General features: G+C 37.2%; 1 protein-coding gene across 6 annotated transcripts in view; it reads right to left on the bottom strand.

Annotated features, from left to right (window-relative positions):
- The window catches only part of LOC107596107 (misshapen-like kinase 1), a 62,796-nt gene that overhangs the window by 6,165 nt on the left and 42,813 nt on the right, over positions 1-13,818 (bottom strand). For 3 of the 6 annotated variants that reach the window (XM_016286730.1, XM_016286726.1, XM_016286729.1), the window contains 16 exons: positions 10,839-11,015; positions 10,598-10,759; positions 9,109-9,375; positions 8,842-8,921; positions 8,654-8,757; positions 7,593-7,687; positions 7,334-7,357; positions 4,879-5,027; positions 4,679-4,799; positions 2,983-3,099; positions 2,714-2,825; positions 1,743-1,898; positions 1,209-1,352; positions 990-1,124; positions 702-802; positions 69-218 (listed from right to left, as the gene is read on the bottom strand). In XM_016286730.1, the coding sequence (XP_016142216.1) occupies positions 69-218; positions 702-802; positions 990-1,124; positions 1,209-1,352; positions 1,743-1,898; positions 2,714-2,825; positions 2,983-3,099; positions 4,679-4,799; positions 4,879-5,027; positions 7,334-7,357; positions 7,593-7,687; positions 8,654-8,757; positions 8,842-8,921; positions 9,109-9,375; positions 10,598-10,759; positions 10,839-11,015 (2,094 nt within the window). The remainder of the gene's footprint in view (positions 1-68; positions 219-701; positions 803-989; positions 1,125-1,208; positions 1,353-1,742; positions 1,899-2,713; positions 2,826-2,982; positions 3,100-4,678; positions 4,800-4,878; positions 5,028-7,333; positions 7,358-7,592; positions 7,688-8,653; positions 8,758-8,841; positions 8,922-9,108; positions 9,376-10,597; positions 10,760-10,838; positions 11,016-13,818) is intronic. The other 3 variants (XM_016286728.1, XM_016286732.1, XM_016286731.1) reach the window with 2 other exon arrangements.

Genomic DNA, 13,818 nt, shown 5'->3' with positions numbered 1-13,818 from the left:
AATCACTGATCACTCCCATGTGATCCAGTGTATTCTTGTGAAAAAATCTTCACGACAGCATAACTCACATGTACAGGAATGTAGATGTCATAGTTGTTTCCAGAGTCAACATCAATGGCATGGAAGCCAGCACTTGACCCATAGATGACCTTTAACCTCTGACCCTCTTCCACTGTGAGGTCAACCAACAGCGGCCTATGTGGCAGGTCTCCAAATGACTGAGAAGAAAGACACAAATAAGCAAGAGACTGAAAGTATAGCACATTACAGAGATGATGCTCACAAAAAATGGTTTACCTCAAATAATTTGGTACTTGGTTACTTTCTATTACTTTTAACATGGCGTAGCAATATTTATTATAACTTGCACTACCCATTCACAAGTTTGGTCAGTAAGATTTGTTTAATGGTTTTTAAATCTTTTTGAACTCTTATACTCACCAAGGCTGCATTCAAAAATCAGTAAAAAACTGTAATATTGTGAAATATCAAACGAAAATAACTGTTTTCTATTTTAATATATTAAAATTAAATTTATTCCTGTGACAGCAAAGCTGAATTTTATAATATAACGATTTGGTGCTCAAGTAACACAAACTCCTGAACATTGTTTTAAACATTAGAATGCCCAGCAAACCCCATGTAAGCAGTGTACATGGTAAATAAAACAATCTGACATTAAAACAAACTAGTGTCTCTACCTTGAAGGCCATGAATTTGTGGTAAGGTTTGGGAGCCCAGGCGTAAACCTCCACTGCATTCTTCATAGCGATAACCAGAAACTTAATCCTTTCATATTTCACTGGGAAAATAAACAAAAATGTTCACAGCAAAGGTGATATATGACATGTAGTACTAAAAGAGTGTGAGTGCAAAGTTAAAGTATTTTGCCTGAGGTCTTCTAAACTAACTACATTTCACACTGTAGTAGTGCATACTTTCGCCAATTTCTTTGTGCATAATTAAGCACTCTGTACATGCACACTTACCAACTTTGTAGTGCACACAGCCCTCCATTTCCCCTACAGTGGTCCAGCCCTGTTTCTTCTCCACCTCTGGGTCATTATGGAGGATTTTGTTTCTCAGCCAGGCCAGATAATACACACGCACCTTATTCTTCTTGCCTGAGAGAGAGATACTAAACATGAAGAGCCTAAAAATGAAAGCATGTGTGTATGTGTAAAGTGACGAATAGGCCTGTGTGTAACCTGATATAGTGATAAGGAGGTTTAGTCCCTCCAGAACATCCATCTGCTGAAACCTGCGCGAGTTGATAAGTGAATAAACTTTCCCCTGGCCGCTCCGATCCAGCAGCTTTAGACCGTTCTCTGTCCCTACCAGCAGATTCACACCTGACAGAACAAACACCGTTATAACACATACACACACTCATATATAAACACAACACTCTCATGACCTAACAAACTGTTTTAGAGAGCCATTCTGAAAATAAAAGTTTGTCAAGCTTCAGACTTCTTTGTAGGAGTTCAAAATGGCAGAAAGCTGTATGATGAAACTTGGAAAAAGTATTGAATTTAATAGGCCCCAAAAAAATGTTTGGCGCAATGAACTTAAGCCAAATTATTCCACAGTTCCAGTGCTTTTTGGTCTTGTTTTATGCACTTTTGGCCAGAGGGTGGCACTGCCATCAAACTAGTCTTGAACGTTGAAGGAATTAAGGAAATGACAATAGAAAGTTCACATACACACATCTACACAAACGGCTCCTGTTCATCTCTTACCCCAGAGAGCAGCACAGAGGATCTCAGAGTTGAATCTCTTCTTGTATTTGCGGATTTCAGGAGTGTCACTAACTGGACGAGTGTTGGTGGGATTGACATTAACCATGGAGCCTTTCCTCACCTCCATCTTCAACTGCTCAAAACGAGAGCCCAGACCTACAACACCCACAAACAACACAAGCAAAGAACCGAGAAACACAGCAGTGAGTGATTGTGTCATCTGTCAGCAATACCTTCACAACAACGAAGCAATGATGGCGGATCTACACTGCAAAAAAACAAACTATGTTTTTTTTTTTCTTAAACAGTTTATTTATTTATTTGGTTTTGTTTTCCTTTTCAAATATATGGCATCTTTAAAACAAGAAGTCCTATCTCTCACAATTTTGTTTCTCAAGTACATATATTAAGTATATTTATTATTAGAAAACAAGACCAAAATACTGATCAATATTCACATGTTTTTCAAGTGCATTTAACCTGTGCACAAACACTACCATTCAAAAGTTTTGTTTAAAAAAAAAAAGATTTAAAATAAATAAGTAAATTAATACTTTTATTCAGAAAGGGTGTATTAAACCAATTAAAAAGGGTTCCGTTTCCAAAAGTTTCCATAAAAATACCAGCACAACAGTTTTTATCATTAATATTCACAAGATATGTTTATTGAGCAGAATGATCTGAATGATCACTGAAAACTGGAGTAATGATGCTGAAAATTCAGCTGAGACATCACAGGAATAAATTTCATTTTAAAATATAGTAAAATAGAAAGCAGCTATTTTAAATTGCAGTAATATTTCATAATATTACAGTTTTTGCTATAATGTTGATTAAATAAATGTATCCTTGGTGAGAATAAGAGACTTTTTCAGAAACATTAACAACGTTTTACAGACCCCAAACCATTGAACGGATGTGTATCTGGGTAACAAATACCCCAGTAACAGTCAGCTAAATTAATACCATACCTCCAACAGACATATTATCGCCTGTGCCCCCTGATGGCTGGTACATCCCAAGGTCCACAAAGGTAGTAAAAGAGGACTTTCCAGAGGCCTTCACCAATCCCCTGGACTGATACTGAAATTGATTGCATGATCTGGATTAACCAATCAGCTACACACACTGTGCAATGTTTCTGTTAATGACTCAAATAAACAAAGAAAGAAAACATGATACAATTATATACACTGTGGAGAGAATGAAGCTTTAAAAGCTAGGTGGGCAGAGAGCTCACATCATAGGCAGAGTCTTTCCCAGGGGAAGAGTGGGAGGCAGAGTCTGTGGGAGAGTGGGAGGGCTGAACCACATCAGGCAGGTTGGTATATCCATTATGACTACGCTTCTCTGGAGTCTGCCAGAAACAAACACATATAGGTATTATTCATGTTCCACTTGTTTTCATAAAGGGAAAAAAAACAGTCCATCAAAAGCAGTGGATCCATTATTCTGGTTTCATGCATACATGTAAAGTCTCAACAACTTTTTTTGAGGCATCGTAGGGACAATACTGATGGAAACCCTCAAAGTGTAGGTAGTGAAAACATGCTAGTGAACAACATCACACTGTATATGCTGCATTAAAATGAAATGCTGTTCTTTAAAACTTTCTATTCATTAAAGAATCGTGGGAAAGAAATATATCACAGTTTCCACAAAAATATTAAACAGCACAACGGTTTTCACCATTGATAATAATAAGAAATGATTCTTGAGCACCAAAGAAGCAAATTAGAATGATTTCTGAAGGATCCTGTGACACTGAAGCCTGGTGTAATGGCTGCTGAAAATTCAGCTTTGCAATCACAGGAATAAATTACATTCTAAAATATATTCAAATAGAAAACAGTTCATATTGTAATAATATTTGAAATTAATAATATTATCGTTACTGTATTTAATTAATGCAGCCTTGGTGAACATTAGAGTCTTCTTTGAAAAAGATTGTAAAAATTTTACAGACCCCAAACCCTGGAACGGTATTGTACATTTTTATTCAGATGAAGGTAATTCATACTGATAATACAGTGCTTATCTTCTATTTTATCTATGTTTTTACCTTTTGTGTGTTAAAATAACAACAACATGAATATAAACCAATCAAGAATTATATATAAATATTTTGTTTAAATTCGGAAAATTAAATTACATGATTACATGCCAGCCACTCTGCTCTGTAATATATCAGCAACAGGGATATAAAAATTAGGGATGCACCAAAATGAAAATGCTGGGCTGAAACCAAAAACCAAAATTCTGGATGCACTTGGCTGAAAACCAAAACTCAAAATGCTTTTTAATAGTTATTTATTATTTTATTAAATAATATAAAATCATTTTGTAAGACTTGTTAATTTTTCATTAACATAATTTTAACATCACTGAATTAAAAAAATACAAGTCAGTAAAATAACCACATTTTTACTGACAGTAAAACAATAAAATTGGACAGAAAATATATTAATATTAAATATCAATATATATATATTTTTAATTATCCAAATAATGTATAGTCCTACAAAGCTATTATTATGAGAGCATGTGAGCAGAGCATAGTGCCATGAGAGGGTAGAGTCATTTTACCAGCGTTGCCCAGCACAGCTATACTACACCATGTTACAGCACAGTAGCGCTATTGCAAATAGTAACAAGTAAACTACATAGAAATTTCCTGTCGGCACGTTATTTGAGCAGACTTTGCTTTTCCGGTGAGCATGAATATTAGAGTGGAGCGTTCACATGGGCCATGAGCAACTCAGCAGAACGCACATTCATAGAGCAGAATACTGAGCAGAGCGTCACACATGACGACGGCTAGAGGGAGAGTGAAACCTGCTTGCTAAACACTGCCAAGCTCTGCGCTATATATTTTCAGCTCATGTTTTTCTCGAGAAAGAAGAAAAGAAAAAAAAACGTAAACACACGAATCCTACCCTCTGTACAAGCATGGTTTGGTCTCCATACCCCCCGGCACGTTCTTCATCTCCTCCTTCACCTTCCTCCTCCTCATGGACCACCATAGTGTTCACAGAGTCAGAATCTGCATCACGTGGGCTGATAAAAAGATTAAAAGAAAAATATGAAAAATGAAACCAAAAAACAGTGAGACATTCACACATTGTTTGTCTTGTACCGGTCAGTAGGGCTTTCCTCTTCTGCTCCCTCTCCACTCTCACTCTCTTCACTGCTCTCACTGCTTTCTGAGGAAGAGGAGTAGTCATTAGCCTTCACCGGGGGCCGCGGTTGCTCCTCTGCCCGCTCCTTAGAGTACAGACCGTGGTCCTGTTCACAGGAGCAAGAAATCAACAGGCAAGTGAGAAACACTTCATCACACGTCACATATCTGCAGTCATCATTACATTAACATTAGATCTCTCCAGAATGAGTGGGACCATGTTTTTATCATGCATTCTTTTAAAAGCTATATGGAGTGCGGAGGGTGTGGCGTGAGCTTGGGATCTTGGTTGGAGAGGGTGAATGTGGTCACACAAAGACCATGAGTGTGGGATTGTCCCTCCACAGATGCTGATGGTTGTGGACTGGTGTTCAGTTGAAATCAACAGGACACACACTTCTGAGGAGAGACGCGAGAATCTACACAATGGTCCAAGATGCTTGTGTACATAGCACATCCTATGTGAATGGCTTTTAATGGGTTAGTTCACCCAAAAATAAATATTCTGTCATCCTTTCTTTCTTTGGTGGAACACAAAAGAAGATATTTCAGAGAATATTTCAACTGTTTTTATCCATACAAAGTTAATGGGGTTCAAAACAACACAAGACCCCAGTGACTGATTGTATGGACAAAAAAAGATCTCTCTTCATTTATTTGCAAAATACAGTAAAAAAACAATAATATTATGAATTATTACAACTTTTAATAACTTTTTTATTTGAATATATTTTATAATGTAATTTATTCCTGTGATGGCAAAACTGAATTTTCAGCAGCCATTACTCCAGCATTCAGTAAGACAAGATCCTTCAGAAATCATTCTAAAAGGAGGGCTCAAAAATGCTCAAAAAACATTTCTAATTTTTATCAGTGTTGAAAACCATGGGAATGAAAATAATTTGTAACATTATACAAGGCTTTACTGTCACTTTTGATCAATTTATTTCATCCTTGCTAAATAATAGTAGTCGTTTCTTAAAGGGATCCTGTTATGCTTTTTCACTTTTTGTATTTTAGTCAGTGTGTATGTTTGGGCATAAAAAAGATCTACAAAGTTACAAATTTCAAGGTCCACTCCAAAGGGAGATATTTCGTTTTTAAAAAAATCCCTTTTCAAGAACTACAACGAATGGCCTGTTTGGACTACAGCGTTGTTTTCCGGGTTTTGTGATGTCACAAAGCGGCCCTTTAGAATATCATTAAAATAATTCCCGCCTATGGAAATTTGAATGGTTGGGGGGTGGGGAGGGGCGAGGTTGTGATTAGAACGCTTGGCTGAGTGCATCAAACAAGACGATGACGAAAAAAAGGTGCTGCTGTAGCGTCAAGTTTTCGCAAGTTATTACACATGCACCTGAATAATTATGTAAATATGCATGTTACAATTATGAAAATGTTTTTATAATAAATTGCTGACAGTACAATACTGGACAATGATGTAATCTGCAGAATTTACACTTCAATTATGAGACTTATGGTATAAATAAATTCAACTGTATAACAGTTTCACTGCAATTCATGTTATAATGTTAAAATTAAAGAACAATAAACATATTACATATTGCCGTTGCACTTATCTGTACATAGTAAATGCAGTTATTTTTAAGCGATTGTTGACATCCTATCTAAAACGTGATTTAGCCAAAAAAAAACAACAACAACATTACCACTTTAATATGTCTTGCAATATCTGTGCATGCAAAGGTTCTGCGCGATCCTCTAGCTCAATATTCTCGGGATCTGAATCCGGCTCAAATTGATATGGCAACATTGACGCCATCCTTAACTAAACCGGAGCAGATGAACTTGCTGCTTTGGCAAGGGGCGTGGCAGTACTGAAACACCATCTAAGCTGTTCGCCAATCACAACGCACTGGGATAGCTAACCAATCACAACACATTTCGTTTTTCGGAAGGTGGGCCTTCATTAAACCCGGAACTAATCGAGCCGTTTGTGCCAGGATGGGGAGAAAGGTATTGTAATAATGTAAATTATGTGAAAAATAATAATTGTGGCGTTTTCGAACCACCAAGCATGAGAGCATGTTCTAGTACACCCCCAGAACAAAATCATGACTTTGTAAAACAGCATAATAGGACCCCTTTAAAATAATTTTTTTTTAAAACCATACCGCCCCCAAAATTCTGAACAGTAGTGTATACTGTATATGTGATCCACTTGATTAATTCATCAGCACATTACATAATGTAATTAATAATATTGACAGCCTTGATATTTTTATTGATTCATGCAGTGATTACCCAGAATTACATTTTCATGATTCATTATTTTCAACATGTAATGAAAAAACATTAATTAAGGCATTTATCCTCGTCCACATCATGAGATGATGTAATCATGCAAGAACACACACCGACATCATGCTGATACACAGATACGGGCACTGACCTCTCCTATTGCTCTCTTATAGCTCTGAGGGCAGGAAGAGGGAGGAAAAGAGATTGATGAGAGGAGAGAGGGATGAGAAGGGTAAAGGGAGAGGAGGAAATGTAAGGAACAGAGGTTAGTGTTTAGAGGAGGGCTGAGGAGGGTGTGTGCATTCTATACAAGACACAGGTGAATGATTTGGGACTCTATGTGCATGTGTGTGTATTTTTTTTTACATGTGACTTATGTTTATGTGGATGTATGTGTGTCTGTATCTCACCGCTGGTCTGCTGGGTCTGGATGAGGTTCGGGATTCCCCTGGTTTGTGTCGGCTGTCATGAGAAAGGGTGGGGGAGGAATCCATCTTGGACGAGCCTGAATTAAACCCACAACATTATACACTTTATTTTTAAGATTGTTGGGTTTGTCTGCAACAATTATAAAGGTTCCAAAAGGGGGGTTTCACCATAGAACAACCATTTTGGATTCTCCAAAGAACCGTTCAGTCAATATTTCTTAAAAGAACCATTATTTTCTTAGTCTGAAGAACATTTTAATAATTTATAGAACCTTTTTCCACTATAAAGAAGCTTTTGTGCAATGGAAGGGTTCCATGGATGTTAAAGGTTCTTCGTGGAACCATACATAGATTTTCAATTCAAGTTTATTGGCAATTCAAGATACCAACAAAGACCTTTATTTTTAACAGTGTATCCAAAAAGAATAAACTTTTCCAACTTATTTTATTTCTGAATTAATGTTTTTCAATTGTGAATGTCCCATAATGTCCCCCAAAGGGGTTTTGTCCGATTTATCTATCTTCTCTATGAGTTGATGATATTTTCTTCTATTTATCCACTAATACTCAAACAAGTTTTTCCTGTAGTTTCATGTTCAGTATGCGGTCCCACCAGGATTTCACGTACAATTACCTGTAAATATTTTTGTACATAATTACTGAAACTGTGGTCCTGGACTGGTACCCTATGCACAAGGCAATGGCGACACCAGCATAGAAATACTCATAATTCTGCTTTACTGCAGGACAAGTGAACATGTATTGATTAATGTGTTTTGGCACTGAATTATGGATTTTGATTAGCCAATATTGCTTTTCCCCCTCTCAAGTTAACATTTTTTAAATGAAGATTTGTGTTGCTTGATTTCACTTCAAATTCCATGACTGCAAAATCACAAAATCCTGGAGGGACTGATTAAGACATTATTTAGTACGGTTATTAAGCTGTTGTCCCCACAACATAAGTCATTTCAGGTGGTAAGACTCTTGCAGGGAGATGTAGCTCCACAATGTTGGCAAAACCTGACCTACACAACACTCACTGAGTATGCGGTGTCTCTCTAGAGAGCCGGTCTGTGGCAGGTTGGACATGATGCTGATGCTATCTCCTCTCTCCCAGCGCTCATTGCGACTCAGATCAGGATTACTGACACAGAAAGAACACACAGTGCAGGAGTCAGTGCAGTCATATGATTTGTGCCACAGCTGGATGTGTGTATATGTATGTTACCTTGCTCGAACTGGGTGTCTGATGCCGGAGGAGAGATTTGTGTTCAGTGCAGTGGCTATGGAGGCTGTTCTCTGAGGAATCTAAAAGAGAGAGGGGCGAGGAATTATGGGAAAACTGTACTTTAATGATTGTGATATTAATAATCACTTGATGGAATAAATATGCACCCACTGATTACATTGTCTACTTGCACATGCCGTTTTAGTGCCCAAACCGGATGAGTTTTACAAAACCTGTATGAAAGAGAAAAGCATTATTTTGTCTTACTTTAGGAGGTTGCTCAATCTCAGGAAGACGGATCCAGGGTCCCCGGTCGTCCCTCATTGGCCGAGACTGAGGGGCAGGGGTCTCTGAGGTGGGGTCAGAGTTTTGACGGACTAGTTCTCTGGAGTGTAGAGGACGAGGTGTGGGTGTGGGAGAGGGATCCTGGGTGGGGAAGGCGGACATGGTCTTAGTGGGCTGATCGCAAAGTGACTGAGAGCGAGGGACAGGAGCAGCATACGGTTTTAACGGCACCAGGTGGGCCATCTGGAACTACGGCGGATGGGAGGGAGGACGAACGAACAGGAGAGGAGAGGAGAGGAGATGAGACAGAAAGTAGCATGTCGATGTAAGCCGAAGGAAAGAGGGAGGGTGAAATGTTGGCCATTTGGGCAAGGGCAAAGTTTTTTTTTATTTGAGAAGTCAGGATGTTTTCACAAAAGGGGTTTAGAAGAGTGTTTTAAAGAGTAGAAATCAGTAAAGCAGTTGTGGAAAAATGGAAACAGAATTGTGTCATGCCAAGAAAGGAAATAGGCCACCGGGGTTGGGTAGCAGAAAAAGGTAGAAGATCCAGCGGAGGATACGCAAGTGAAGAGAAAGTTCCCGAAAATGATGGAGGATTACAGAGGAAGCAAGCGGGCCCCACAGGAAAGAAAGACAAGAAAAAAGAAAGTCATCGAACAGAGAGAGACAAGAGTTAGCCAGAGCATGCAGCATTAAAGAACAGAAATTATGGCATCCTCCTGCTGATTACTATCCTTTCAAAAGTGTGGGGTCAGTGAGATTTTATTTTTCAATTAATTGATCAAAAGTGACAGTAAAGACATTTATAATGTTACGAAAAATATTTCAAATAAATCTGTTATTTTGATCATGGTTTCGACAAAAATATTAAGCAGAAGACAACTGAACACCAAATCAGCATATTAGAATGATTTTTGAAGGAACAAGGACACTGAAGACTGAAGTAATTTAAATTGTAATAATATTTCACAACTTTACTGTTTTTACTATAATTTTGATCAAATAAATGCAGTCTTGGAGAGCATAAGAGACTTATTTCAAAAACATTAAAAATCTTCCTGACCACAAGCTTTTGAATGGTTGTGTACACGATTCAAAGAGATTAAATTACTGGGGTGGACAGTGGACACTTATTAAATGTCTTTAGAAATCAACATACTGTTATGTATTTCCTTAACATTAAACATAAGACATTAACTGGAATAGAGTTCAGAGCAGCCCATTTTTCTTTTGAGTTTCATCAGTCCAAAGTAGACTTTGATGTCATTCACATAGACATGCATTTGCTGTAAGTGCTATATTTTATTATTTTTTTTACATTTTATATTCTTAAAAAAAAAAAATACACGCTGCATACTAGTTGAATTGACAGCCCTAATAATTTTATCACTGTTTTGGAGGTATGGCCACTGAGTTTACCGAACTGAGATTTTATTGATTTACAGAGGGAACAAAATGACAGGTTGCACACCTTTCCCTGCCCACCCTGTGGTTCCACTGGTCTCTGCATTGGTGGGGTCTGTGCAGCTCCTGATTGGCTGATTGATTCAGAACGGGACTGGATATTGGTGTCAGAAACTGTAGTGCAGATTTTGGGAGAGCCCTGTCTGTTCAGTTTACTGCGCTCCTCAACCTGATAAACCAAACATAAGAGTTTATATTCTGACAGTTCAATTCAGAGAGCTACTGTCCTCAGCAGGTTGCAAGTGTACCTCTCTAGCCCAGGCCGGTTTGTTGTTCTCTAGGTTCTTGCTGTAGTGGTACATCTGTGGTTTCTTGTCTTGTTGTTGCTGCTGCTGCAGTGAGACGAGGTATGCGTGCTCCTGCTGCAGCTGTCTCTGAAGTCTCTCTGACTGTCTCTGCTCCTCCAGCTGTTTACGCTTATACTCCTACATACACAAGCAAACAATTAATAACGGATTAACTAGCAAAATGTGACTACTGGAAATGCAGGCACGAAAAAACAATTAACATACAACACTAACAGCACACGGTCACATGCGTAAATACTCACGCACACAAACATAAATGTAAAACATATGCCCCTTCACAATATGCAAATGAAATAATTATGAATTAATGAATAATTGCACACATAAACTAAATTATTTGAGTTTTACATTATTTTGAGATCATGGATCACATTTATGAAGATTTTGACAAGGTACAAAGTGTTTGGAGTTCAACTGAACAAAGAAAGAAAAAACATTTCCTTAGCTGTACAATTCTTTCCTCAAACATTTAGAGCAACTGAACAATCTGAAAAATAGACGTAGTGTATTGGGTACATAGTAGTGTAATTATTGCGTGTGACTATGTTGGTGCATTTTGATATTTAGTCCTTATCCCCAATTAAACTGTACATTTAAAAAGAAACTAATTCAAGCAAAATAAACGATCAAATCATCCCTTTATGAAACACTGACTAAAACACACACAGGGGTTTGACACATAAGTTTGATGAGTCTCACTTTAGTAAAGATTCTTCAACAGGGGTCTAAATCAGGTTTATACTTCTCCAGGACCTAAAACCCCCCTCAGACCCCAGACGGTTAAACCTGTTGTGTTTTAAAATAATAAAAATAAAAAACCTTTCAAAAGTTTGGGGTCAGTAGGTTTTTATACTTTAAGCAAAAATGCATTCGACTGATCAAAAATGAAAATAAAAGACATTTATAATGTCACAAAAGACTTTTATTAAAAAAAATAATTCTGTTCTTTTGAACTTTCTATTCATTAAAGAATCCTATATTATGTGTCAATAAAAATGTTTCTTGAGCAGCAGATCAGCATTAGAATGATTTCTGAAGGATCATGTGACTCTGAAGACTGGAGTGATGGCTGCTGAAAATTCAGCTTTGACATCACAAGAATAAATTATATTTTTTACATATTTTCAAATAGAAAACAGTTACTTTAAAGGGGTGGTTCACTGTTTTTTTTCTAGGCTTGATTGTGTTTATGGGGTGCAGTCTAACGTGTTAATGCTTAGTTTTTAAAAAAAGACAAATTTTCACATAATTTACCTTTATTCCACATTGCTCGGTCCCTTCTCTGAAAAACGCACTGATCATTTCCTGCTTTTATGAAGCCCCTCCCTCAGAAATAGGCGATGGGCTCTGATTGGTTAACTAGCCCAGTGTGTTGTGATTGGCTAAACCATCTATTGTACGCGTCTAATCGTCCCGCCCCTCAACCCAGCGGCATGTGCTCCGGTTGTATTGTAAACAATGGCGTAGTCTATATCAGTGTTTCCCAACCGGGGTGCCGTCTGTCGAGAGCAGGGGTGCCGTGTAAAAAATATATATTTTTTTATATTTAAAAAAATATATATTTTTAAATTGCTAAAATGTTCAAAAAAGCATCCATTATATAATATCCATTTCTGATGTCGCCAATAATTAGAGATGCACCGAAATTTCGACTGCCGAAAATGAGTTCACTGCTCAGGATTTACGCTCTGCGTATTATCCCGCTCTATGTGTGTGCGCTCCGCTCAGTCACTCCACTCGTATACCATTCATGCGAATCGGAACAGCAAAGTCCACTTAAAAAATTGTGCCGACAGGTAACATCAATGTAGTACAGTATTGTTTCTGTCTGCAATAGCCCTACTGGTGTTGTAACATGGTGTGGTATATGGGCATCTCTGGTAACGCTGCCCTCTCATTCATTGATCTGCTAACCGCATGTTATGCTCACGTGTTCTGATAATAACAGCTTTCTAAGACTAAACATTATTTGGATAATATCTGGATATATAATGGATAAATATCTTAACCCTACTGTTAGACCTACCTAAAAAACAATTTAATTCGAAGGCCTGTCATTATTTTTTATTTGTGCTATCATTATTAATTTCTTTATTTGTTCTTATTTTATTACTGACTGCTTACTTGTCTTTTTTTTTTTATTCAATTCAAAGTTTGAAATCAAGCTATCTCGTGCTACTGCATCAAAATTACCCCACTGTAAAATTAAAAAAAACACTGAGTGAGCAAATATTTGTGAGATAGCTAGTTATAATGGTAATTAAATCATGTTTACATATGAATAAAAGCCAACATTAAAATCTTTCATATAAATTGGTCTCTTCAATAGAAATTAGCCTACTGATTGCCCCCATTGATGGACAAAATTTTTTAATATTAAAAATCTGTATGACCTTATATTCTGCAGTTCTTCCCTGTTGTACTGAATATCTACACTTTTCAAATTATCATATTGAAGTTAGAAATTCAAATATTGTGACAAAATAAATTTTGTAGGGTGCCACAAGTTTGTTAAAATTTCCAAAGGGTGCCGCGACTAAAAAAAGGTTGGGAAACTCTGGTCTATATTGCTTATCAGTTTGAGTCCGATTGAGAAGCAGAGGATATTATTGAAGAGGATCGTGCAGAACCTGTGCAAGCACGGCTTTTAATGGGTAGGCCAATGTTTTTTGTTTGTTGTTGTCTCATACTTTTAGATACGCTGTTATTTGTAAATGCTACTGCTTCTGTTAGCTTTTAATATATGGTTTTATCCTGATTAAAGCTTTAAAGGGGTCATATGATGCGATTTCAATTTTTCCTTTCTCTTTGGAGTGTTACAAGCTCTTGGTACATAAAGAAGATCTGTAAAGTTGCAAAGACTAAAGTCTCAAATCCAAAGAGATATTCTTTATAAAAGTTAAGTCAACCACTCCTACCG

Source organism: Sinocyclocheilus grahami, unplaced genomic scaffold (assembly GCF_001515645.1).
Source record: "Sinocyclocheilus grahami isolate Dianchi unplaced genomic scaffold, SAMN03320097.WGS_v1.1 scaffold215.1, whole genome shotgun sequence".
Lineage (NCBI taxonomy): Eukaryota > Metazoa > Chordata > Actinopteri > Cypriniformes > Cyprinidae > Sinocyclocheilus > Sinocyclocheilus grahami.
The sequence above is the reverse complement of the archived record's forward strand: the minus strand, read 5'-3'. Positions and strand labels throughout refer to the sequence as shown.